Source organism: Trachypithecus francoisi, unplaced genomic scaffold (assembly GCF_009764315.1).
Source record: "Trachypithecus francoisi isolate TF-2019V2 unplaced genomic scaffold, Tfra_2.0 Lachesis_group4, whole genome shotgun sequence".
Taxonomy (NCBI): Eukaryota; Metazoa; Chordata; class Mammalia; order Primates; family Cercopithecidae; genus Trachypithecus; species Trachypithecus francoisi.
Window position 1 is genome coordinate 130,728,535 of NW_022681469.1, and position 24,105 is coordinate 130,752,639.

Here is a 24,105-nt window from a genome sequence, read left to right on the forward strand (position 1 = left end):
TATTTACTGGTCAAAGGACTTAATATGTTACATTTTAACAGTTTAAACATGCTTTTTCCAGGATGATCGTGCTAGATTTTTTTTCTATATTTTTTGATTCAGACAAAGCATATTTAATGAGAAATCACATTTTAGGGGCATAATGAAGGAACATTCTTGTAGCCAAGTGTGCACAGCAGTGCTTCTCAATCTTGAGTATGAAGGCACCTCTAATAGCAGAGAGAAGTGAATGTGCATATGAGTGACTCCACCTCTAATTTTATTTATTTATTAAATTGATAAATGATAGAAATATTTGAAAAAATTGCTGTTTATTGGTAAATAATATATATATTTTGGAAGTACATTTGATAATTTAATATATTCATATAATTTATAAATATCAAATCAGTGTAACGAGGATATCCATCACCTTAAATACTTGTCTTTATGCTAGAAACATTTGAATTCTTCTCTTGTAGCTATTTTGAAGTATACAATAGATTATTGTAAACTATAGTCACCCTACTGATCTATCAAACACTGGGTCTTTTTTGTTCTGCCAAACTGTATATTTGTACTCATTAATCAACCTCTCTTCATCCCCCCAATTATATCTATCTGTGTGTATATTGTGTGTGAGCATTTACATATAAAATTTCAAAATTTCTTACCATAGTTAACTGATACTCCAGGAAATGCCATATTTATCTTGTGGTAATTTATACCTTCTGGCACACTTCCACATGTGTTAATTGAGAAACACAGGACTAAAATCTATGGTAATCGAGTTTATTCTGAGCTATGTTCATTTTCATTGGAAAGACTTTTAATTCTAAAGTTTAACTTTCTGAAAATAAAACCTCTGCAGAAACTATAGTTCATCATAAAGGGGCAGTAAATAGAAATGAGAGTGGGGAAGCGGTTATGGGGTAGGTAAAAATCAGCAATTTCCAGTTGAGCCGGAATGAGAATTGGAAACAATAGCAAGATCCCCAGATGGAATAGGACCAGTTAGTCCCAATTTTCTAAAGACTCAAGGCTTAGATAAGAAACATTTGTTTTAATTGTTCGTGACTACTGGATATACCCAGAATCACATTTCCAGGGTTTCAGAGATATTTATTTTAGATACTTCACTGCATTCTTAATGGACTGTGGTTTGGAATATGGCCTGAAGTAGTAATAAGTGACAGATGAAGTCCTCAAATTATGGCCATGGCTCAAATTCTACTCTTTGCTTGTTTTTGCAAATAAAGTTTTATTAGAGCACAGCCACACCCATTTACTTACATATTGTCTGTGGTTGCTTTCATTCTGCAATGCAGGGCAGAATAGTTGTGACAGAGGCCATATTGGCCACAAAGCTCAAAATATTTAGTGCCTGGCCCTTTACAGGAAAATATATGCTAATCTCTGATAGAGATAAGCCTATTTTTATATAATACAACCTTAGAATCCTCTTGATGGGAGTGATATATGCCCCATTTGCCCTACTTTAAATTTACTTCATACTATTTCAAATGAGTGCTGTGGAGTTTTTTGTTTTGTTTTGTTTTGTTTTGCTGTTTTTGTTTTTGAGACAGGGTCTCACTTTGTCACCCAGGATGGAGTGCAGTGAGTGGCATGATCTCAGCTCTCTGCAGCCTCAACCTCCCAGATTCAAGCAATCCTCCTGCCTCAGCCCACCAAGTAGCTGGGACTACAGGCATGCCACTACACCTGGTTAATTTTTGTATTTTTTATAGACATGGGGTTCCTCCATGTTGCTTGGGCTGGTCTCGAATTCCTAAGCTCAAGAGATCCACCTGCCTTGGTCTCCCAGAGTACTAGAATTACAGGTGTGAGCCACTGTGCCCAACCGAACACTATTTTAAGATACTGTAAAATCAAGGTATCCTTTTGATGAAATGAATAATCCCTAGTTTTCCTTCTGAAGGAGAACAAGGAAAAATTCCCTTAATTTTCATGTTAGGCTTCCTAAAAGCAAGATAAAATAAATTGACTATAGAAATGTAAGTTGTTGGAAGTTACCATGGCCAGCACACTTGGTGATGAAGGTAGATTTATTAATATACATACAGTCAATTTCTAATTATTTAAATTCTGGTTGTTCAGTTTGGGAGTTTTCCAAGCCCTACTGCTCTCTCCTCATTCTACCTTTTTAAAATTATTATTATTTTTTAAATAACTAAATTCTATGAGTAGGTTTTAGGGCATGTACTTAAATAGAATAGTAAAGTACACTTTTTAAAATTTTGAGGTATTTTTATAGTTTACTTTGTGAATGAATATTCCTGATAGAATCAAAGCATTTCGAAGCTGTAATGTAGTTTAGAACTTTTTCCATAGAAATCATAATAATTTTTTATTTTGAATAGCCTCCAAAAATGTGTGTGTTTTCTGTAGGAGGAGCAGGAATTAAGTCTTTCCTGGAACGCTTTGGAGAGCGTTGTCAAGAACACAGCAAAGAAAGTCCAACTCGTAGCATACCCCATAGAACCCCCATTATTACTCCAAATACAAAGGCCATCCAAGAAAGATTATTCAAGCAAGACACATCTTCATCTACTACCCATTTAGCACAACAGCTCAAGCAGGTATGATGTACTGTATTTAACATTATTCATCACATAATCTCTGCATAGAACCTAGAAATCAAAATGGGTTCTGATGCCAGTCTTTTTGACTGAGATAAGTAGCATCTTGATTCTCTGTTTCACTAATTTCAGATAAGAGCAGGCACATTCAGGGTGGTATGGCCGTAGACAGTATCACTCATTTCAAATTAGAAATATTGTTGTGAATTCCATGTGTATTATGAACTTTTTAAACTGCAAACTGTTTAAACCTTTTAAACAGTTTAAAACTGAAAACAAGGAAAATTTTAGTAGTGTTTGGATGTTAAACATGCTGCTGGCTCTTGTGTAAAATACAGCTTTTGATGGGTTTAGGAACGTCAAAAAGAACTAGCATGTCTTCGTGGCCGTTTTGACAAGGGCAATATATGGAGTGCAGAAAAAGGCGGAAACTCAAAAAGCAAACAACTAGAAACCAAACAGGTAATGTAAACAAGAAATATAAAAGCAGACTTGGTCCCCAAATAGTGTTGGGATCTAATTTGTAGTTCTGTACTGGCAAATAATTCTTTACACACTTTTCTGTTCCAATTAACTCTGTCACTTTTCACCTATAAATCCCTTAAATGTGCGTAGCAACTCTGCTTTTCTTGTGATATTTTTCCATTTCAGTGGAACTCTTCACCATATTCATTGATGACCTTAAAATCAAATTTCATGAAAATTATTTTCATCATGCATTTGATTTCAGAGTCTACTTAATTTTCCACTTAGATGCTAGTTCTGAAATATTTCTGAGAATCTACTTTTCTCATTGATGACTGTTTACTTTTCTCTACACACCATGTCTTTAGACTATCTGGGATCCCTTCAGTCACCACATACCTCCCAGATTGCTCTTTCTTCTGGTCAAAGTTCATTAAACAGCCTTCAACAAAATCTCTACGATGTAAGCTGTGTTCTGTTTCATTTACGTGTCTTCAAAGTACTGTGTTAGGATATGTTTTTAAGCTAATAGAATTGTATTTACAGTGGGGACTAATAGAAAGTAAAACAACAGTAAATTTAACCAGTATTCTTTGAGAAAGATCTACTTGATTGATTTTTCTTTATCAGTTCACTTGCTTAACAAATCACATTTCCCAGAGTTCTGATCTCAACCTTTTTTTCTCAGTTGCTCTGGAATGTCTCTTCCCTGTCCACATACCTAGATTCCGATAAGCACTGAAATGCTGATGATGTTCAGCTCCACTGTGCTGATCTCTCTCCTGAGCTCTAGGTGTGGTTGGCTAGCAGAGCCTGCTATGCTTTGCTGTAGTATCTTCCCCTTGTAGTCTCTGTCTTCTTTTGTTGATTTACTCTATACCTCATCATCTAAAACAATCTGGAAGTTCTTCCTTGGATTCTTCCTCTTGTTTACGGTGTCTACCCATCTTCTTGCCCCAGCACACATATGCATAAACACACACATGCAGCAATTAGTTTTCTAAATCTCTCGCCAACCTGCCTCGTCTTCCGTATTTTCCTCTGCTATTACCAAAGTTACTGCCGTAGCTTTGTACTGAACACCCTGCTTTTAGTCTCACTACTCTCCAATCCACCTTACCAGTTGCTGCCAGAGAAATATGTATATATATATATATATATATATATATATATATATATATTTTTTTTTTTTTGAAACGGAGTTTCACTCTTGTTGCCCAGACTGGAGTACAGGGGCGTGATCTTGGCCCACTGCAACCTCCGCCTCCTGGGTTCAAGTGATTCTTCTGCCTCAGCCTCCTGAGTAGCTGGGATTACAGGTGCGTGCCACCATGCTGGCTAATTTTGTATTTTTAGTAGAGACGGAGTTTCTCCATGTTGGTCAGGCTGGTCTTGAACTCCTAACCTCAGGTGATCCGCCCATCGCAGCCTCCCAAAGTGCTGGGATTACAGGCCTGAGCCGTTGCGCCGGGCAGAGAAATATTTTTAAAAGTCGCATATTCATGTATTCACTTGCTTAAAATCTTGGAGTGCTCCCCATAGTTGTCATCAGAAAAATTCACAAACTGCTTGTCTTGGCATGTAGAATGATTTCTTGCCTGGCTCCTCCCCACTGCTCCTCCACAGGTATATGTCAGTCCTGCCATGCAGGCTCTTTGCAGTTTCTCAAATATACCCTTGTTTTTTGTTTTTTGTTTTTTTTTTGAGATGGAGTCTCACTCTGTCACCCAGGCTGGAGTGCAGTGGTGCGATCTCGGCTCACTGCAAGCTCCACTTCCCAGATTCACGCCATTCTCCTGCCTCAGCCTCCCAAGTAGCTGGGACTACAGGCTCCTGCCACCACACCTGGCTAATTTTTTGTATTTTTAGTAGAGATGGGGTTTCACTGTGTTAGCCAGAATGGTCTTGATCTCCTGACCTCATGATCCGCCCGCCTCGGCCTCCCAAAGTGCTGGGATTACAGGCATGAGCCATCGCGCCTGGCCAAATATACCATGTTTTCACATCTCTCTGCCTTTGACTTCTGTTATCTGTCAGGAATATCTCCCTGGTGAGCTCATACTTCATTAAGAATAGGTCAAACGTTAATCCCCTCTGGGAATTCTTCCTTGGCCCTTTTCTCAAAGGGTCCCACTTTTTTTACCCACGTCATCCTGTGTATACCTCAACTAGAATATTTATCTTCCCGTGAATGTTTAAGTTTGCATTCCACCACTGCCTATGGGAGTCTTCTCCACCTGTGTTCTTAGTGCTTGACTCAGAGTAGGGGCTCAACAAACTTGTATTTGAAGGAAGGAAGAAATACGCTTGCTGATCCTTCCCATCAGCATATAACAAGCTATTATCTGCCATCTGAAAACAAAAACAACTCTCGTGACCCTGTTCCCCTCCTTTTCTTTGCCTCCTTTTCATGCAGACTCTTCTATAAGTTATTCCTACTTGTTGCTTTCAGGTTTCCTCTTTCTCTCTAGAACTCTCTGCTTAAGCTTTGCCATCACTCCTTCCACAGAGTCAATATCCTTATCACATTTGTCAGTGATCTTCACCTACTAATCAATTTTCAGTTGATTAGTAGCATTTGATGTTGTCGATCACTCTTCTATTGGGAGCGCCTTCTTCACCTGGTTGCCAGCATATCATATTCTCATGGCTTTCCGCCTGTGTCTCTAGAAAGTATAGAGCAGGGTTCTTAAACTATTTTTTACTAAATAATTCCCAATAAACCTGTGAAATTCTCCCAGAAAGTTACACATATAAGAGCTAGGAGGAAAATGCAGTTGAAGGCAGTGTTTTTAAAGTCAAGGGGCTGGGTGCGGTGGCTCATGCCTGTAATCCCAGCACTTTGGGAGGCTGAGGCAGGTGGATCACTTGAAGTCAGGAGTTTGAGACCAGCCCGGCCAACATGGTGAAAACCCGTCTCTACTAAAAATACAAAAAAAATTAGCCAGGCATGGTGGCGGGTGCCTGTAATCCCAGCTACTCAGGAGACTGAGACGAGAGAATCCCTTGAACACAGGAGACGGAGGTTTCAGTGAGCCGAGATTGCACCACTGCACTCCAGCCCAGGCGATAGCGTGAGACTCCGTCTCAAAAAAAAGAGAAATAAAGTCAAGGAAAGAAAACTTTTGAGAAGGAAGGAGTGGTTGGTATTGTCATGTTTCAAATGTGGGTTAAGCCAAATCCACTAGGTTTTGAAGTAAGAAGTTTGCTGTAACATGGCAAAGAGCAGTGTTAGTGAAGAGCTGAAGGTGGCATGCAGGTGGTGCTGGGTGGAGGAGGGAATGGGCATGAGGAGCAGGGCCAATGAGTGCAGGCATTTCTTAGAAGTTTGGTCCTAATGGAGGGGAGAAAGGAGGTAGTGGCTAGAAGACATGAAGAAAAGTATGGTTTGTATGTGTTTTGTCCTTTCTAAGACCTAGGTCAATTTGTGTGATGGGATAAGGGGTGATAATGGGATGAGGTGAGAATGGATGAACTCAGCACAGTGAAGGGAACAGAACTGATGAGGACAATCTCCTGTGTGATGAAAAGGAAAGGAAAGTAGCATGTAGGTGTGCTGGTAGTCTCAGAGCTATGAGAGCAAAAACTGATGGACTTTCTGCTGAAACCTCCTGTTTCATTCATCCTTAGGTAAGGGAAGGTGACAGGGAAATACTGTGGAGGAAAGAAGAGAGAGCTGACTCAGACATAGGAAGAATAGGGGGTAGTGTTGAGACTTAGTTGAGATATGAGACCATACATTTTGTAGTGGAACCATTTGATAATTTACTATGCTTTCAGTGTTTTTGAAAAATGTTTGTGTATTTTTTTAATCCACTCATCTTCACGCTAATTACATTGCTTTTACACATTCAAAGCTGCTTCTAACTTGAGAGACAATAAAGTCTGGAACTATCCCTGGAACAAGAGTACCTGGGTTTATATACTGGCTCTGCCAGTCACTAACTGTGTGCAAGATACTTAACTTTTTTGTGTCTTAGCTCTCTCATCTGTAAAATGGAGATACTAGTACCTAACATAGAGGGTTATTGGGAAGATTCAGTGAGGCAATAGATATAAGGTGCTTAGAAAGGTGGCTGGCACATATTGAGCTCTGTGTAAGTATTAGCTGCCTTTATCTTTACTCTTATTTGGTGATTTCTACTATGACTTTATTCATAAAGTCTTTTATTTCTTTGATGAAATAATCTGTACAACAATATAAAGTCTTTAAACACGCAAAACAGAATAGTGAATGTTCCTGTTAAATAACCTTGCTAATGAATAAAAAGACTCAGATGAGGGAATGTTTTCTTCTCTTCTTTCGTTACCTTCTGATCTGTTTTTGTCCTTGTTTTCTCTTGCTCTTGCCCTCTGGGTAACTGATAGTTAAATGGAATCCTGATGTGTAGGAGCTGTCGCAGATGTTATAGGTGTGGGTTTAAATAAGGGGTGACATAGGGGTGGGTGTTTTTCCCTTTGTATGGCTTTCACTTTTTTGTTGTTGTTATTTTATTTTATTTTACCAAATACCCAGACTTCATGGAGAGGCTTTCACTTTTATTGGCTTATCTAAAACTGAGCCCTGATGTGAATTTTTGTTCTTTCTTGCTACCTCGTCTCCAAAAGAGATTTTACATACTGAGAATTACCAAGAATGTGAACTAGCACTGAGGGCTTGTTGTGTTATAAAAAAGACTGGGCCTATTCACACACACTGTTTCTTTTGTTCTAAGGAAACTTATACAGAATAATATTTAATAATAATCTTGTTTCATTTAATAACATAGAAATAAAATCTATAGTTTTGAGAAATGAAATTTACTTTTTCATTTGCTTTTTGCAGGAAACTCACTGTCAGAGCACTCCCCTCAAAAAACACCAAGGTGTTTCAAAAACTCAGTCACTTCCAGTAACAGAAAAGGTGACAGAAAACCAGACACCAGCCAAAAATTCCAGTACAGAACCTACAGGTCAGTGTTTCTAGATGGTTCATGGTTAGTATGTAGAAACTCAAATGATTTTTGTGTGTTGATTTTGTATTCTGTAACTTTGCTAGATTTGTTCAGCAGTTTTTTGGGGAATTTTTAGGGTTTTCTTTCTTTTTTTGTTTTTCTTTGAGATGGAGTCTTGCCCTGTCACTCACGCTGGAGTGCAATGGTGCAATCTCAGCTCACTGAAAACCCCGCCTCCTGGGTTCAAACGATTTTCCTGCCTCAGCCTCCCGAGTAGCTGGCATTACAGGCGCCTGCCACCACGCCCAGCTAATTTTTGTATTTTTAGTACAGATGGGGTTTCACCATGTCGCCAGGCTGGTCTGAAACTCCTGACCTCGTGATCCGCTTGCCTCGGCCTCCCAAAGTACTGGGATTATAGGGGTGAGCCACTGCACTCAGCCCAGGGTTTTCTACATATATGATCATGTGATCTGTGAATAGAGATAATTTTACTTCTTCCTTTCTAATTCAGGTGCCTTTTTATTTTCTTCCATAATTGCTCTGGCTGGGACTTTGAATGCTGTGTTGAACAGAAGTCATTAAAACAGGCATCTTTGTCTTGTTCCTCATCTAAGAGGAAAAGCTTTTAATCCTTCGCTGTTGAGTATAATGTTAGCTGAGGGCTTTTCATATATGGCCTTTGTTATGTTGTGTACCTTCCTTCTATTCCTAGTTTTTGAGGAATTTTACTGACACTTTGTTTTCTTTTTGTTTTTTTTTTGAGATGGAGTCTTGCTCTGTCGCCCAGGCTTGAGTGCAGTGGTACGATCTCGGCTCACAGCAAGCTGCATCTCCTGGGTTCACTCCATTCTCCTGCCTCAGCCTCCTGAGTAGCTGGGACTACAGGCACCCGCCCCCACGCCTGGCTAATTTCTTTTTGTAGTTTTAGTAGAGACGGGGTTTCACTGTTAGCCAGGGTGGTCTCAATCTGCTGACCTCGTGATCTGCCTGCCTCGGCCTCCCAAAGTGCTGGGATTACAGGCTTGAGCCACCGTGCCTGGCCTGACACTTTGTTTTTAAAGTAAAAAACAAATTGCAGAGTAGTATGTATGGTATGATAACAGAACGAAACAAAATGGAATATGCATACCTGGGGGGAAACTGGAAAAACAAACAATAACCTGGTAATATTGCTGTCCCATTTCTCTCTCGATGGGGGAAAAGTTAACGCATTTATGCCTAGTGTTCTGTTGTTGGAACGCTAAGCTTGTGGGAGTTACTTATATCCTACTGCTCAAGGTTGTCACCGAGGTCTGATTTTTCACAAAAAAAATTTGCAACCTCTGGCATAAATGGGTTAAGAGAGGACAGGTGTTCAGGGAAGGGTGTTTCTATACATTTCTGGGTTTGAATATTTTAAAACAAATGCATAGTTTTATAATCAGAAAAAAAGACACACAAGATTCCTTAACTAGAAAATTATAGGTTCTTATATATATATTAATGTGGTCTTTCTTAAACATTTTTAGGTTTCACTGAATGCAAAATGACGAAATCTAGCCCTTTGAAAATAACATTGTTTTTAGAAGAGGACAAATCCTTAAAAGTAACATCAGACCCAAAGGTTGAGCAGAAAATTGGTTGGTTTTTATTTTTTATTTATTATTAACTTTGCACATACTATAGGAAATAATATATTGATGGAAGCACATATTCAAATTGAGAGTGTCTCTGTTTTTTTAATTAAATCAGAATATACTGTAGCTTCTACCAAGATGTGGTACTGTTAACAGTTACTGCTAGCTCACAGGCATCTGTGAAAGTGTGGTTAAGACCCTCGCTGACTTTCACAGGGATAGGAAAGGTGCTGCACTCCCACAGTCTGTACTGGTAGAGGAGTGTTTCAGGGAAAAACTCTCTGGGACCGTGTTTTCCTCTGTTTTCACACCACCACAACAATCATCAACACAGAAGACTTTTGTGACCAGTTCAATTCAACTCAATTCTGACACTAGCTACATGGAGGTAGTGTCAGATTCCACAGGTTGGGGACTCAGTCACCAAGACTGCCTCCTCTCCTTCAGATACTAGTTGCAAGTCCAGGCCTCTCAAATTTTTTTTTTTTTTTTTAAGACAGAGTCTCACTCCATCACCCAGGCTAGAGTACAGTGGCATGATCTCGGCTCACTGCAACCTCCACCTCCCAGGTTCAAGCGATTCTCCTGCCTCAGCCTCCTGGGACTACAGGCGCACACCCCCAAACCTGGCTAATTTTTGTATTTTTAGTAGAGACGGGGTTTCACCATATTGGCCAGGCTGGTCTCGAACTCCTGACCTCGTGATCCACCTGCCTTGTCCTCCCAAAGTGCTGGGATTACAGGCCTGAGCCACCACACCTGACCCAGGCCTCTTAAACTTCTAACCGACCAGCTTTAAGCTGAGGTTTCTGTGACCCCCCTCTTTAGCTTTGATTAATTGGCTCACAGAACTCTGGGAAATACTATGTTTACTGCTTTAGTATAAAGGATATGGATGAGGTATAGGGAAAGGGGCAGGGAGCTTCCATTGCCTTCCCTGGGTACCACCCTCCAGGAACCTCCACTTGTTCAGTTATCCAGAAGCTCCCTGAACCCAGTTCTCTTTGTTTTCACTGGAAGCTTCATAAAGCCAGCATTCTCTCCTCCAGGGTATGAGGGTGGATCTTCTCTGGTGGGGGGTGCGGGGGGTGGGGGGTCTTCTTAAGAACCACAGCGAGAAAGATGGGAGAAGATTAGAGACCTGCCTTGGGGCAGGTAAAAGGAGGGCAGGAGAGTTCTGTTTCCTGTGAGGCCTAACACACCCAACATTATAATGAAAGACAGTAACTAGGGATATGGCCGTTATGAACGAGGAATCATGGACAAAAACCAGTATATATCACAATACCACAAGGTGTTAGCGCCCTGAAGGTTATTATCGAACCCTGCCCTAAGTGACATTAATATTTTCCTATTATTGACTGCTGTGTGAAAGGGTAGCTCTCAACAATAGAAAAAGTCATTTGAGAGAATATTTTTTGAAAGTCTGAAGTCTTTGGCTATTATTCTACATTTGAGTTCTTAATGCTCTTACTTAAACACAAAGTATTAAATCAGTTTTGATAGACCCAATATTCGTTTCTTTTTTTTCCTGAGACAGAGTTTCGCTCTTGTCACTCAGGCTAGAGTGCAATGGCACCATCTGGGCTCACTGCAACCTCTGCCTCCTGTGTTCAAACAATTCTCCTGTCTCAGCTTCCTGAGTAGCTGGGATTACAGACACTTATCACCACGCCTGGCTAATTTTTTTTGTATTTTTAGTAGAGATGGGGTTTCGCCATGTTGGCCAGACTTGTCTCAAACTCCTGACTTCAGTTGATCTGCCCGCCTTGGCCTCCCAAAGTGCTGGGATTACCAATATTCATTTCTTAGACAGTGTTATTGAAACTGAAGATTATCTTGGTTTCATTTATTAGTAGTATTTGCTTATTTTTCTTTTTAGGAGGTGCTTTTTTAAGGCATTTTTCCTATTTAGTAAGAATACAAATATTAAATTTTCTTTGTTATGCCTTTAATTCTTAAATGTCTGAGTCACAGTATCCACCTATTGAAATATTTTTCAGACGTGATACGTGAAATTGAGATGAGTGTGGATAATGGTGATGATATCAATAGTTCAAAAGTAATTAATGACATCTTCAGTGATCTCCTAGAGGAAGGTGAACTAGATGTGGAGAAGAGCCAAGAGGAGATGGATCAAGCATTAGCAGAAAGCAGCGAAGAACAGGAAGATGCACTGAATATCTCCTCAATGTCTTTACTTTCACCGTTGGCACAAACAGTTGGTGTGGTAAGTCCAGAGGTAAGAGAAGGCTAACTAAACAGGCCCAGAACATAAGTAAACTAAGTAGTTTCATATCTCCCCTTTCTCTTGTTGACAGATGGGCATTTGGCTCTGTGGCCAAGGGGGTTTTGCAAACCTCTTGTCAGTTCTCTTAAAAGAAACCTTAAAACTCTTGAGTGGTTTCCTTTTGACCTTAGATGAAATCCAGATAGTAACATGGCTTAAAAGGCCACATTTGGGCTCAGCTTTTGGCTCTGCCATTTACTGACTGTTTATTGGTCAGGTTATTTAACCTCTCTATGCCACCGTTTCCTCTTCTGTTAAATGAGATTATTCATAATACCTATATTGTGGAGTTGATGTGAACATTGTTGTGTTAGTATATCAGTATTTAGCTCTGAACACATATAACTAACTTTTATTTTCATCTAACTACTGTTATTAGCTTTCACCCTCAATTGAATAACTGCAACTCTGGGAATTGATTCAACTAGAATTTTTTTTTTTTTTTTAAGTATAAGTTTCAGCTGTCTTTGTAGTTTTATTTATTCTTTTATGTGTTAGGAACTTAGTTTGCTTTGTTTTTATGATTAATCAATCAACTTACTGGAGTTTTTTCTTAATGGAGAATTCGTTTATTTTTTTTTTCACACAATAAAATGAATTATCATTTAGGATCAATGTTATTTATCCATAAAATCCACTAATATCTGATGTGTTTTCCCACAGAGTTTAGTGTCCACACCTAGACTGGAATGGAAAGACACCAGCAGAAGTGATGAAAGTCCAAAACCAGGAAAATTCCAAAGAACTCGTGTCCCTCGGGCTGAATCTGGTGATAGCCTTGGTTCTGAAGATCGTGATCTTCTTTACAGGTAAGAACATTTCTGGAAGGCATTCACTCACTAAGGGTCATGGTTTAGATGGACGTAAGTCGTGTTATAATTTGTAATTATAATGTTATTAATAACTCATCTGTATAAAAGTTTGGAATAACTTTTATTAGCCTCTCTTTCACCAAAGGAGAGTTCATGCTGTTGTGAAATGTTCTGTTGACACGTTCAATATCAGTGTCAAATTCTGCTGATATATTCAATAAAGGATAGTGCTCAGTGTGTTGCTGGATTTCTAATAGAATGTAACTTACCTCCTGAAGCATTGATGCATATAGATCTCAAAGATTCAAAGAAACAGAACGTCCGTCAATAAAGCAGGTGATTGTTCGGAAGGAAGATGTTACTTCAAAACTGGATGAAAAAAATAATGCCTTTCCTTGTCAAGTTAATATCAAACAGAAAATGCAGGTATGTACTTCTGTGGAAAGGGGATTTGGAATGTTTCTTGTACTAGGCTGTGAGCTTTGTGAGGACAAGGGCCCAGCCGTACTCATCTCTGAACCCTGAGTGGCCAGAATAGTGTCTGATGCATAGAAGCTCAGTAAATCACATTTGAATTCAATTTATTTTTGGAAAGGTACTCATTTTGAAAAGTTGGAAACTTCTTTGACATTACTGAAATATTTATTTTTAAAACAGGTTTTTCATAAATATCCTTAAAGTATAACTATTAATTGGGTAATGATGTAGTGGGAAATTTGTTATTCACTTCAAGATTTTTTTGTGCTAAGGAGCATTTTTTTTTTGAGACACCGCTTTGCTCTTTGTTGCCCATGTTGGATTATAATGGTGCGATCTTGGCTGGCTACAACCTCTGCCTCCTGGGTTCAAGCAATTCTCCTGTCTCAGCCTCCCAAGTAGCTGGGATTACAGCCATGCACCCCACACCCGGCTAATTTTTGTATTTTTAGTAGAGATGGGGTTTCACTATGTTGGTCAGGCCAGACTCGAACTCTTGACCTTAGGTGATCCACCCACCTCAGCCTCCCAAAGTGCTAGGATTATAGGCATGAGCCAGCATGCCTGGCTTTTTAAAAAATTTTAATTATGAAAGAAAATAGAGATGGAGTGTCACCGTGTTGTCCAGACTGATCTCACACTCCTGGGCTCAAGTGATTCTTGTGCTTTGGACTCCCAAAGTGCTGGGATTACAGGTATGAGCCACCATGCCTGGCCCTAAGGAAGCATATTTAAAAAGCGTAATTGTAATGTAAATAAAATGAATCAAATACTTTATAAATTTCTATCTTGTTGGACATAACCCCAATTTTAACTTTAATAAATATGAATTGGAAGTTTTTTCATAAGGAATAATATTTATAGCTTAATTATTATAACATGCTAAATGTTTTTGGTGCATAGTGTAGAAACTTGAGCAGTGAAACTAACATTTTGACTTTATCGTCTGGAAATTCTAGAAACTATCCAATCAAGTTAGTCAGAATTCAAGTTTAAAGTGAAAATAATGGTTTAAAATATGTATATTTTTTCTCCTCTCATTGGTTTTCCTAGGAACTCAATAATGAAATAAATATGCAACAGACAGTGATCTATCAAGCTAGCCAGGCTCTTAACTGCTGTGTTGATGAAGAGCATGGAAAAGGATCCCTAGAAGAAGCTGAAGCAGAAAGACTTCTTCTAATTGCAAGTATGTGTGATGTACTTGAAAGAACTCCAACAAATTTCTAACCAGGGAAAACTCATTTTGATATTTAGAAATCTTTAAGTTTAGAGAAAGGGCTTTTCCTAGTCACCTGTTCCAGTGGATCTATTTTTTGTTCTTGTTTTTATAAGGTTTAAGAACTCTATGTAAAACAAATTGTAGTTTGCATGAAAGGTAAAAGCAACTGAAATGCATTTGAAGAAATGCAGTTGTGCAGATTGAATGAATGAATGGATGAATGAATGAATCTCTATATATACACATGTACACATACATTCTCTCTCTGTCTCCCCCTCCCTTCCGTTATCAATAAATAGCTAAAACAACTGTGAATTTTGCTGTGTGCATATATGTGGTGATGATGGGGCATGTTGGGTTGGACCACACATGAAAACTAGCTGAAAGTTGATTTATTAAATCATAAGGACTTGGTAAATAGATGAGCAATCAAGGTTTTCCCCATCCACCTATCATCTGTTTTATAAAGATAGTGTTACTGATTTCGTCTTTATGTGTTATGTACAGTTTCCACATCAGTACACTTTTTTGAATTTGCTCTCATTAGAAACAGTTACAATTTTAATATTTGGAATATTGCCATGTTTCACATAGCTGAGAAGAGAACACTTTTGATTGACGAATTGAATAAATTGAAGAACGAAGGACCTCAGAGGAAGAATAAGGCTAGTCCTGTATCCCAAAGTGAATTTATGCCATCCAAAGGATCAGTTACTTTGTCAGAAATCCGCTTGCCTCTAAAAGCAGATTTTGTCTGCAGTACGATTCAGAAACCAGGTATGGTGGTGATTTTTCTAGATTGTGTGTTAAATTATGAACCTCACCTAGATGGAATTGTACAGGATAGAAACAAGTAAATCATGCATAACAATGCAAAGTTTGTATCTTTGGCCTTTAGGTCCTTTTATCAAGATTTAATAAAAATAACTAAGGGAAAGCTTCAGACATCTATGGGGATACCAATCTACACAATAATGGGCATTGCTCTTACTGAAAGTTTGAATATAAAGTTTTATTAAATGTTGGATATGGTTTTTATAGTTCTTTTTAAAATTTTATTTGTGTGGAACATTCTTTTTGAAGGGAAGGAGGGCTAGACACAGGTGAGAAATAAATTTCAGGCATAGGGAAAGTAAATAGAGAGAAAGGTTTGAGCATTTTTGTAGGAATAAGGTAACTTAGGTTCTAATTCTTGCTGTTATCTGATTTTAATGGGATGTGGCCAGAAATTTATTGGTAATTTAGTATGCGTCTTGAGGTACGTGGTTATTAATGACAAATAGTGAAGAAATAGTTTATGTTTTTATTACAATTTATCTCTGAGTAACTTTTATAGAAATATAGTATTTTAATCTCAGTTTTGAAATAACCATCATTTGCCCTTTTGAGATATATACTATTAGTTAAGAATTAAGGGTCATTAGGTAAAATTCAAAATCAGCAGAAATTGAGGAATGTGGAGTGAAATTATTTCAATTTACATAATAAGGAGAGACTTTGATGATGCTTATTTCAGGATTATACTGCCTACTTAAGTCTTATTTAGCTTTCTGTGTCTGGAAAGTTGATTTTAGTAATTTAAAAAATAAATTGTATATAAATCAGTTCAGTATTCCTTTATTTCTTTAGTATTCCAGAATGCTGATTAGCTAAATCTGATTTTGCTTGTGCTTATTGTGTAATGTGATTACTTCTTGCAGATGCAGCAAATTACTATTACTTAATTATACTAAAAGCAGGAGCTGAAAATATGGTAGCCACACCATTAGCAAGTACTTCAAACTCTCTTAACGGTGATGCTCTGACATTCACTACTACATTTACTCTGTAAGTAAATCAGGGTTTTGATGATTCAAATGCATTTTTCTTTTTGTAGAGTTGATATAGCCTAAAGCATTCAGGTGGCGTTTATAATCTTTGAAATGCATTATGCACGTTCTTTTTATATTGACAGATAACCCATCTTTAAATTTGTTGCTTTAACTCATTTGTGTCTATCTTTTCTTTTGTTGAGTAGCATCTATTTTTCCATGTGACTGTAGGTATTGCATATTTTGAAATGATACATATATTAAACCTGGACCATAGATTTTTAACATATGCCTTAAATCTCATAATGTACTTAACATTCAGTCCTAATGAAAATACATTTATATTTAGTGAAACATTTATTTTTAAATAAGAGTCAAAGTGCAGTTTGAAAAATAATTACTATTATTATTGAAGATTGTGAGTTATAAAATACTGAGGAAAATATTTTGGACTTGCATTATAGGAAAAAAATAGACTTCTTAACAATTTTTACTGTCTTTAAAGACATAGACATAGTAGATACCTTTACTCTCAGAGTCTTGTAAGAGTATTTGTAGCATCATTTTTAATGGTGTGATTGAGGTTTTCTCTCAAGGTTTGATTTAATGCTTTATTTTTCCAGGCAAGATGTATCCAATGACTTTGAAATAAATATTGAAGTTTACAGCTTGGTAAGCTGATAAAGCCTTCTAAAATAATGAAGAGTATAGTTTTCTTAACAGTATCAGATTACAAATTAATTATGTTTTGGGTTTGTGTGTAGGTGCAAAAGAAAGATCCCTCAGGCCTTGATAAGAAGAAAAAAACATCCAAGTCCAAGGTGAGAATTAAAGAAACCCAGTAAAAATATTTTCATCAGAAGTAGTAGATGTCATCATACCAGTTTTAATTTATGTACAACTTTTAATGATTATGAAGTTTTTGGATCAGTTTCACGTTCCAATTTGTAATTACTATGTTAAATAGGTATGAATACTGAAAATAAACTGTGAGTGATCATGATTCTCAGTATGAGTTCCTGATACACTTGGGCTAGATAATTCTATTTTCTCTACATTTACTTGGCAACTTTTATAACTGCTTAAAACTTTTCTCAAGACTTTGCCCTGAGCTCTCTTCTCTCTGTGTTCTCTAAACTAGTACTTAGGAATTATGCTGTCACTTTACAGGCATAAGGTTGCTTTCCAGCCTTCCCCGGCTGTGTTCTTTTCTTCGTTTCTTATGTCATCATTTTAAAACTTTTTTCTTTACCTCTAACAAAAAAGGACTGACAGTATAAGAAAGTCTTATCAGGGACTCAAGTGTAATGTATTCATATTTAAGAATTAATTACTCAAGGACTCAAGTATAATATATTCATATTTAAGAATTAAATCTTTTTTTTTTTTTTTTTGAGATGGAGTCTCACTCTGTTGCCCAGGCTAGAGTGCAGTGACACAATCTCGGCTCACTGCAACCTCTGTCTCCTGGGTTCAAGCGATTCTCCTGCCTCAGCCTCCCACGTAGCTGGAACTACAGGTGCATGCCACCACACCCAGCTAATTTGTCACATTTTTAGCAGAGAGGGGGTTTCACTATGTTAGCCAGGGTGGTCTCAATCTCTTGACCTCATGATCCGCCCGCCTCAGCCTCCCAAAATGTTGGGATTACAGGCGTGAGCCACTGCACCCGGCCAATAATTAATTATTTTCTATGTAGGAATTTCTCAAGGTTGGATAGTTTTACATTCTGAGACATAATGTTTGATAAGAAATATATATAGTAAGCTATATTTTCTTTTAGGCTATTACTCCAAAGCGACTCCTCACATCTATAACCACAGTAAGTAGAATTTTTGAGAAATTGAGCTCCCTTGAGAAATCTTCATCTTACACATAACAATTTTAAATTGGTTAATCATTTCTGAACCTTGAGCACTGTGGAAAATTTTAACATGTACTAATGGGAGGAATTCTCTGTAATTTATGTAGGAAAAGTGTTTTCTGAAATGTAGTTCTTATTGTGTTAAAAGAGATGAGTGATTCATATTTAAATCTTGGTATCAAATAAGGGAAATAACTTATGTTTCTTTTTCACATCTGTTTTTTTTAGAAAAGCAACATTGCTTCTTCAGGTGAGTGTATCTTGAACTATTTGAAACTTTAGAATAAGGTAAGGAATTAAGCACTTGCATATTTACATATGTATAGGCCATCTTGATTTATGAATGTTTACTTTGATCTCCTTTGAAATAATATTTTCTATGTGGGTTTCTTAGTTACAAGATTACTGGCCAGAGTAGCATGCAGTTTGGTTGCACCTTTGTTAGGTACCACCATAGAGGCACCAGTCATCATGTTATTCAGCTCTAGCAGCAGGTAGCATTACTCTTTACCTCACCTCCTGTTGTTGTATAGATTTGTTTTGTGCTGTCCATACTGCAGATTTTACTTCTTTTGGCTTTACTGATCATAACTGGCATTGTATCATGTCAGAAACGCATCTTTCTAGTTCACTGGGAACTAGAATGCCGCCAAGCCAGGAAAGGCCTTCTTTAGAATGACTTTAGGCCTACCTTTTTCCAAAAGGAATTAGGATGAAGCTGGTTTCACTCGCTTCCTTTAGGCTATTTGTCTTTCTTCTCTGTGGCACAAGAGAGTTACTTAGAGACCTGTGCAGAGATAGTTTCTGCTGCTGATTTTGTCACCCTGCATTGTAACTAGCACTGAAGTCTTTTCCAAGGTTTTTGTCAGGAAGTTACTTTTTATGCATACATTTTTAGGTCTATGTCTTTAAACACACATCCATCCCAATTATTAAGGAGTGCTTGTATCTCCTTTAAATTAATAGTTTTCGTTCATTAGGAAATAAGTTGATTTTTTCCCCCATATTTAAAGATGAAGGAAAATGAGGCAGTTTTTTTTTTTTCTCTGTGGCAGCTTAATTTTCTTCTACCAGGGTGGGGTGAGGAATTGTTACTTATACTTAACAAAAGTCATTCTGAAGTAAACTTAATTTCCTTGTTCTTCACAGTCATGGCCAGTCCAGGAGGTCTCAATGCTGTGCGAACCAGCAACTTCGCGCTTGTCGGATCTTACACATTATCATTGTCTTCAGTGGGAAATACTAAGTTTGTTCTGGACAAGGTAATCCAACTTTATTTGTAAGGGTGTGGTGTTTTTTTTTAATCTTAGAAAAATTAGGTCAATGGAAATGCCACAATGCTTTTAGGTATTTGAAATCTTTGACTGAAAATGTATGTTCTTAGAATTGCACATTTTTGCTAGGTATGAGTGTACCTAAATGATTTTTTTTTTTGGTATTGGAAGTATGTCTCCATTTTAATAGTTAGAACATCAGTGAATGTTTGTTTATTCTAAGTATCACATCTGACTAAGAAGTATTACTTCCTGCATTTAGATGTTACGTTTATAATTTTAAAACATAATATCTTGCCTATTTCCATTTCTGTGGGTTTTTTTTTTTTTTTGAGACAAAGTCTCACTCTGTCACCCAGGTTGGAGTGCAGTGGCCTGATCATTGTTGACTGCAGCCTCAGCCTCGTGGGCTCCCACCTTAGCCTTCCAAATAGCTGGGACTACAGGCGTGTGATACCATGCCCGGCTAATTTTTTTGTATTTTTTTGTAGGGATGTGGGTTCATCATGTTGGCTAGGCTGGTCTTGAACTCCTGGGCTCTGGCCACCTGTCTGCCTCGGCCTCCCAAAGTCGTGGGATTATAGGTGTGAGCCACATTGCCCGGCCAGCCTATTTGAACCCATATTTAGAAATGAGCAATATTTTATGAATTTAGTTTTGACAAGATAGTGAAAGGTAGATTAACCTCTTAGAAAAGTACTTATGAATCTAAGAGATTTCCTTCTCATACTTCCCTTTCATATTAGAAGCTTCAAAAATCAGATCTGTGTTAATATCACTATTGAGTCCTTTTTCATCAGGACTATTTTAAGGAGTGAGACTAACTAGAGGCAAATTTTATTTCTTAGGTTGACTTCTATATGATACAGTGATAATTTATATTATCAAATGAGATTTCTGTAGTGAGAATATAGAGTTGAAGAAGTATAAAAACTAGGAGCCCCGGTTTCTAGTATTTACCCTTAGTGATTTACTCTTCGACATTGAGCAAAGTCACCTCATTTCTCTAGGGTCTTGTTTTCCAGTACAGAATATTAAGTTAGCCTGAAACAATCTAAAATTGAATGAAATGCTTTCTTTTAGTTGATGGACAAAAAGCAGACTGTATTTGAAGTTTTAATTACTATTAATGCATAAATGTATTTTAACAAGTTAATTTTAAAATTTTTTGTAACTTTTTATTTAGTAATTCAGCTACTTTAACCAGTTGAGTGATCCTGGGTCTTTTTCTCTCTGTCTTTTATTTTGTCTGTTTTAGATAAATTATGATGTAAGAGAGCGAGAGCTACTGGGCTATTTGTTCCAGGAAAAGGTTGCCATTATTTTCTTTGCTTGAAACTAATGAGCTTAAAAATCAATCCTTAATTTTTGATCTACATATATTTGTTTTACTAACTATCTTTTTGTTTACTCTGAATAATTAAGGCCATTATGTACATTATTCTATCATGAGACTCTTATAGATGGGCGTCTTTTTCTCCACTCTCATAATACTTTAAAGCCTTCTTTGAAAGTTTTCTATTTTTTCAATGCATGTTTGGTGTTTTGGTCTTTTTCCATATTCTCTCTTATAGTTCATTAAAATCCTGTATTCACTTCAATATTGATTTTTCTAGGTACAGTTAGAATACCAAATTATTAACTATATGTAAAACTAAAAATTATTCAATATTTTTGACCTCCTGTATACTGGAAGAGCTATTGGTGATGTTTTAAATAAAAGCAGAATTTTTTTTTTTTTTTTTTTTTTGAGACAGTTTTGCTCTGTCACCCAGGCTGGAGTGCAGTGGCTTGATCTCGGCTCACTGCAACCTTCGCCTCCTGGGTTCAAGTGATTCTCCTGCCTTAGCCTTCCAGGTAGCTGGGATTATGGGTGCCCGCCACCACATCTGGCTAATTTTTGTATTTTTAGTAGAGGCAGGGTTTCACCATATTGGCCAGGCTGCTCTTGAACTCCTGACCTCAAGTGATCAGCCCGCCTTGGCCCCCTAAAGTGCTGGGATTATGGGTGTGAACACTGTGCCTGGCTAAAAGTAGAAAATTTTTATGGTCTTAATTGGCTAATAGGTATTTTGCTATATACATGACCCTTTGCTTGTTAATTTTGAAATTATAATACATTTAAGACTAAAATTATACTGAATATAATAATACATTTTGAAAAACTTTTTAAAGTTTTTTTTTGTTTGTTTTGTAACGGAGTTTCACTCTGTCACCCAAGCCGGAGTGCAGTGGCGCGATCTCAGCTCACTACAGCCTCCGTCTCCCGGGTTCAAGCAATTCTCATGCCTCAACCTCCTGAGTAGCTGGGATTACAGGCGTGCACCACTATGCCCAGATAATTTTTGTATTTTAAGTAGAGACGGGGTTTCGCCATGTTACCCAAGCTAGTCTCGAACTCCCAACCTCAGGCAATCTGCCTGCCTAGTCTCGCAAAGTGCTGGGATTGCAGGATTGAGCCACTGCACCCAGCTAAAAATGTTTAATATTCTTGTAAAGGTCAGTTGCAAACATTGTCTGGGTTAAAGAGATGCTAGTTAACAAAATGCTGGATGGTATTTTTTATTTTAAATTCTTAAAATAGGATTTGCAAATTAGATAACCATAAGAATTGGGATTTTATGAACTGTATTTTTTTACTCAGTATTGTCACATAGCCAGTTTCTACATATGTAAGAGTTTTCATTAATCTGTAAAATGAAAGAGATTTCAATGACATATCTTAAATATAGACTGTTCTTTTAAAAACTTTTTTGGCTGCCATTTTAAATCAAAATGTCACATTTACAAATTAAAATTAAATTTTATTCCCATTCACTTAACTTCTTTGAATTTATAACTTAAATAGCCAACCACATGATCGAATACAAAATCAAACCACTCAATTTAATTTGTTGTGTCTTTTACTCTTAAGACTCTTTCTCGGTCAGATACAGTACGATTTAGAAGTAAAATCTGAAACAAATTTTGTGCTTTTCTGAGTGAGGAGGGGAAGCAAATATTTGTTCCAATTGCCTAGATTTGATGTAGGAGAATATTTAAAATAGTTAAGTTTAAATGGTCTTGAAGTTGGTGGGAAAAATGTAAGACCTTCTAGACTCATGTAGTAATCCTATTTAATTGTCACTGAAAGAGTATACATGTCTTTCCTGTCTTGTATCAGATACTGTCAGTACATGGCAGTCTTGGTTTATTTTACTGGTGCCTTGACCAGTAATACAACAATCGCAGGGGTTATCTGTGAGGTCCTTTCAGAATGGAATTTCTGTTGAGGTTAATCCAGTTGGTTTGCTCTACAGATTTAGGACACCACTGTCAGTGGATTTCCATCTTATTTGAGGCTATTCAGATCTGATTTAAAGCCTGGCATCCTGGAATTTAAATTACAAATCTCAGTGAGTCATACTTTCAAACCCTTTCTTTGAACAGGGAATCCAAAACAGTCATAGTTTTATTATCCTATTATAGATAAAGGGAGAAGGATGTCCCACAGTTCCTCTTCTGACTTAAAGGAACCTCATAGATATTTATACCTTTTAGGAAATAGAAATGTCAATTTGAATATTATTAGAGCAAACAATTTTGAAGTAAAACAACCAATTAGGATTATAGAGTTTTGGGATTGAAGAAAATGGTTAGGCATTTTAGTATGTCCTAAACTATCCAGTTTATGCCTGTTGGCCTTGTGTAATTATTAATGGTGCCCCTTTCACCCTCAAAAATATCCCAGCATATAACACATTACACAGTCTCCCTGGTTGTAGGTTGTTTTACAGCTCTTAACATAATCTTTGAAGTATGGATGTCTTAAAAGACTCCTTTGTTAAACACAAAACAGAATAGGATCATACATTTTCACACAAGTCTCCCTCCACACTCAACTAGGGGGAGGGGTAGTTGATGGTTTTGTGAATATTTTCAATTTACTTCTTTATCAGGACAAGCTTCTAACCAAAAATATTGCCTACTTTTCCTCAGCTGTAGAGTAAGAGGGCACGTTTTCTTCTCATCGTTCTGATTTTTGTTCTCAGTAGCATGCTCTTTGCTAAACAATGGAATTCCGTTAAATAACATTGAGAGGAAAGAGCCTAAGGAACTTAAAACTCACTGTAAGGAAAAGCGAAAAGGGAATTTTTACAAAATAGGATTGTGAGGCATATGATGTTTTGGTTCTACATTGTGGATCGGTTTCAAATTTGGGCAGTTGGAGATTCGTCTCATGAAACTTGTCTACTGAAATGTATACTTTTTGTCTTAGAATTTCCCCCTTTAAGTTATCTTTGCTATGTTAGAGGATCAAATCGTTGGAAACTAATTATAGTGAAAACTCAAATTTAGACTTAACTAAGATTAATCCAGTTGGGATGGCATTCTTTTTCCCTGGGTAATAGGAATGACAGACACTTCAATCTTCCTATCTTGACTGAGAAGTCAACATTACTTTAGATATCTGTCTATCAGTCAATCAATCATATGTATATGTATGTTACCATTTTATTCTTGATTTCAGGGACAAATCATTGATGGAACCAATCCAGGCCTTGTATAACCAAAAGACTAGCAGTTGGTGTTTATCTTTTCCCTTCAAGACTTGGGTGTCAGCAGCTTTATAGATAAGGGCAGTTCTGATCATAAACCCATTTACATTTACACAAAACAGGAGTTAGCCTATCCCTTCTCCCTTAAATTCTGGTTCTCACTTTATTTCCTTGCTAATAATTGTCCCTTGTGACTTTTCTTTTCTTTTTTCCCCCCAGA

The 24,105-nt window shown here is 37.2% G+C and overlaps 1 protein-coding gene across 5 annotated transcripts in view; it reads left to right on the forward strand.

The window, feature by feature from the left end:
- ANLN (anillin actin binding protein) overlaps positions 1 to 24,105 on the forward strand; it is a 70,429-nt gene that overhangs the window by 18,947 nt on the left and 27,377 nt on the right. Inside the window, exons 6-21 of one of the 5 annotated variants that reach the window (XM_033193582.1) lie at positions 2,389 to 2,579; positions 2,934 to 3,041; positions 7,870 to 7,996; positions 9,490 to 9,600; positions 11,601 to 11,827; positions 12,551 to 12,696; positions 12,978 to 13,125; positions 14,230 to 14,365; positions 14,993 to 15,175; positions 16,099 to 16,225; positions 16,833 to 16,881; positions 16,974 to 17,030; positions 17,993 to 18,031; positions 18,302 to 18,323; positions 19,223 to 19,335; positions 20,606 to 20,659. In XM_033193582.1, the coding sequence (XP_033049473.1) occupies positions 2,389 to 2,579; positions 2,934 to 3,041; positions 7,870 to 7,996; positions 9,490 to 9,600; positions 11,601 to 11,827; positions 12,551 to 12,696; positions 12,978 to 13,125; positions 14,230 to 14,365; positions 14,993 to 15,175; positions 16,099 to 16,225; positions 16,833 to 16,881; positions 16,974 to 17,030; positions 17,993 to 18,031; positions 18,302 to 18,323; positions 19,223 to 19,335; positions 20,606 to 20,659 (1,838 nt within the window). Of the gene's footprint in view, positions 1 to 2,388; positions 2,580 to 2,933; positions 3,042 to 7,869; positions 7,997 to 9,489; positions 9,601 to 11,600; positions 11,840 to 12,550; positions 12,697 to 12,977; positions 13,126 to 14,229; positions 14,366 to 14,992; positions 15,176 to 16,098; positions 16,226 to 16,832; positions 16,882 to 16,973; positions 17,031 to 17,992; positions 18,032 to 18,301; positions 18,324 to 19,222; positions 19,336 to 20,605; positions 20,660 to 24,105 lie in introns of all 5 variants that reach the window. The other 4 variants (XM_033193581.1, XM_033193584.1, XM_033193583.1 and 1 more) reach the window with 4 other exon arrangements.